At 29.1% G+C, this 3,509-nt stretch overlaps 1 protein-coding gene across 1 annotated transcript in view; it reads right to left on the reverse strand.

The window, feature by feature from the left end:
- The window catches only part of LOC112599234, a 22,533-nt gene that overhangs the window by 4,276 nt on the left and 14,748 nt on the right, over positions 1 to 3,509 (reverse strand). Inside the window, 3 exon segments of the mRNA XM_025346056.1 lie at positions 1 to 831; positions 903 to 1,000; positions 2,861 to 3,509. The exon segment at positions 2,861 to 3,509 is cut by the window's right edge and continues 403 nt beyond it. Coding sequence (XP_025201841.1) covers positions 1 to 831; positions 903 to 1,000; positions 2,861 to 3,509 — 1,578 coding nt within the window.

The raw sequence follows: 3,509 nt of genomic DNA on the forward strand, positions 1-3,509 counted from the left end.
ATCCGATGGTTTAAACGGTGTAGGGCGCTCACTTGGTTTAAACTTCTCATATACAGGTCGCTCAAATTCACCTTCTGGTTTTAAGTTATCAGATGGTTTAAATGGAGACGGTCTTTCACTGTGCTTAAACTTTTCTTCGATTGGCCTTTCAAAATCTCCTTCAGGTTTAAGATTGTCTTGTGGTTTAATTTGTTTTGGCCTCTCTGCTGTTTTGTAATCTTTTTGTTTCGGTCGTTCAAATTTACCTTCTGGTTTCAAATTGTCTGTTGGTTTTATTTGTTTAGGTCTTTCTGATGGTTTATATTTATCTTTTTTCGGACGATCAAATTCACCTTCTGGTTTTAAATTATCTACTGGTTTTTTTGGTATTGATCTCTCTGTTTGTATATTTCTATATTGTTCCTTAGAATGTGTTCTATCGTCAAATTTTCCTTCAATTGTTATATTGTCTGCGTGTTTTTTGGTAGTTTGTCGTATATTTGTTTCGTTATGATGTTTGAAAACTTCTGAAGTAGTAGTTTGGAAGTATATTTCGCCATCTTGTTTAGTCCAAGTACGTCGCCTTACCGGTTTTTCTAATTCTGTTGTTTTTGCTGAATAATCTGCCATTCGCGAAGTTTCAAATGACATTTCTCCTTCACATATTAAATTATCTGTTCGTTTTTTTATGATTTCTGTTTTTTGCATATCATGTCGTTGATAAGCTTCTTGAGATGATGTGTTTGAATAAAATTCACCTGTTGTTATATTTAATGTATCAGTTTTCTTTTTTCCTTTTTCATTTCGGACAACTGGACGTTCTGGGTAATCTTCTTTATTTTTTGGTACTACCTATAAATATAAAATTATATTTTTTAGTTATAATTTTTAAAACATATTTTTTTATTTTTTTTTTTTTTTACCAAAATATCTCCTTCAAGTTTAGTCCATGTATTTCTACGAATCATCCTTGGTCGTTCTGTAGTCTCTCCAGTAAACTCCATTCTTTGTGTGGTAGTATCTATAATATACAATTATAAATTAATAAATATTTTTAATGCAAATTTCAATGTTTTGTTTAAAAAATTAATATTTTTTTCTTTATTCTATAGTATTTATAGAAAGTATGTACTGTAGATCAATAATCTATATCCTATTTAAACATTTTACATAATTAAAACTAAAACTAATTATGTTTTTTATACAGAGTGTTTCATAAAGAACGCAGTTTTTAATTTTGCTACAAATCAACTTTATTTTATAAAAAATACATTATAAATTATATATATTGGTTTACTACAAGTTGATGTTTAAGTGTGAAACATGATATTGTGCATATGATCTCCCTTGTATCGCTCGGCACACAGTAATTCTGTCTATGTAATTACTAATCAAATTTTCAGATTTGCCTATTAAGTTTACTAATAATTCATTGAATTTTTTGCTTAAGATTCAATGAAGTTCAGACAGACTTGTCTGCATAAAACAATGATTAATTGAAACTTCAAAATAATAAGTTAAGCTTAACCCAAGGGTAATCAAGAAAAAATAAATACATCTACAATGAGTAACCATTTGGTATGGATTTTGGCAGGTGAGGGTTAATGTTTTTTTCAGTTGAACAATTTTGAAGATGAATATAGAAATGCAGAAACAGTGAATGGAATTGTTATTGAAACATGATTTTCAATTTTTCTTAGCATTTTCTGGATGACATGGATACTAAGAAATGTAGTTCTATCAAAACGATGATGCCTGTGGCACTTTTGTTCCCTGAAAATATTGACAGCTGACTCCTTTCCTTCTGTGGAGACTAGCAGTGGTTAGGTGTGATTTACTCTATGTTACTTCTTCCTTAGGGGTTTCATTAAATCATTGTTTTATACAGACAAGTCGTGAACTTCATTGAATCGTAAGCAGAAAATTCAATGAGTTATCAGTGAACTTAATAGGCAAATCTGTGAGAATTTTATTAGTAATTGCATTGACAGTCACTGTGTGCCGAGCGATAAAAGGGAGACCATATGCACAATATCATGTTTCACATGTAAACTTAAAGTCGTAGTGAACCAATATATATATTTATAATGTATTTTTCATAAAATAATGTTGATTTATAACAAAATTATAAACCGCATTCTTTATGAAACACCTTTTATATATGTATAATATGTAAAATATATGTTGTTAAAAGTAGGTAATGTAACGTTCAGATAATCGAAGCTCTACTATTTTATTTTTGTACGAATAAATAATATAAAAAGTTATTATAGAGTCTTAACAATATTACAATTTTAAATTTGTATGATTAAACATAGTTAAATGTAGCTTTAATTACTTTTTTTTTATTTTGTATTATTTCAGAATATTTATATTTTTTTATACAATCCTTATAGTGCTATAATAAAAAATATCGAATTAAAAAAAAATAATTTATAAATTTAAACTTGAATATATACATTTTAAATGCTAATAAAATATAATCATTACATAATTTAGAACCTAAATTATAGAATCTATTCATTTTTTTTTTTTTTTTTTTTTTTTTTAAATTAATTGTTTTATACTTAAGTTTATTTATAACAATTTTAAAAAAAAAAGTATTATTATTTTATATATTAGATTATTGTAATTTATTTAATCATTTTATTTTGAACTAATCTGTATAAATTAGTATTTATTACCTATCTAAATCTTTAATAGATATAGCTTGTAATTTCTTCAAAATGTCAAATTTTAAAACTGATATTTTATATATTCAACTAGTCCCCCTTCAAATTCTTTAAAAATATTTATGATTTATATTTTTACTATTGTATAAATTTAGTAACGTGATCATTTCACGTTTCTGATATAAATTGTAAATAATAAAACAATTAACCTGTAAATTTTCCACCAATTACTAGTTGATCTTCGTGTCTTCGGATTTCAGCTCTTTCGCCTTTCACGATTTTCGTTACTGTTCTTTCTCCGTAAAATTCACCTTCTGGTCTTAAATTGTCAATAGGTTTCTTAGTAGGTGCTCTTTCTCCTCTTTTTGGTGCTTGGGGTTGTTCTGGTCTATCAAAATCTCCTTCAGATTTTAAATTGTCGGGATGTTTAACTATGGGCGCTCGATCACCAGGTGCATATTTATTAGGTTCAGGCCTAGCAAAATCTCCTTCAGGCTTAAGATTATCTGGATGCTTAACTATTGGTGCTCGATCGCCTGGTCCGTATTGAGATGGTACAGGCCTATCAAATTCACCTTCCGGTCGTAAATTATCTTTTGGTTTAATCGGTTTCTGTCGATCAGCAGGTTGCACTTTTGTGGGTGTTGGTCGCTCGAAATCACCCTCTGGCTTCAAGTTATCGCTCGGTTTTATCGGTTTTGGTCGTTCTGCTGGAGTTACTTTTTCACGAGTTGGTCTTTCAAAATCTCCTTCAGGTTTTAAATTGTCCGGATGTTTAACGATTGGCGCTCTCTCGCCAGGCCCATATTTCGACGGTTGAGGTCTTTCAAAATCACCCTCTGGCTTCAAGTTATCGCT

Source organism: Melanaphis sacchari, unplaced genomic scaffold, assembly GCF_002803265.2.
Source record: "Melanaphis sacchari strain LSU unplaced genomic scaffold, SCAv2.0 Contig0_pilon_pilon, whole genome shotgun sequence".
Classification (NCBI taxonomy): domain Eukaryota; kingdom Metazoa; phylum Arthropoda; class Insecta; order Hemiptera; family Aphididae; genus Melanaphis; species Melanaphis sacchari.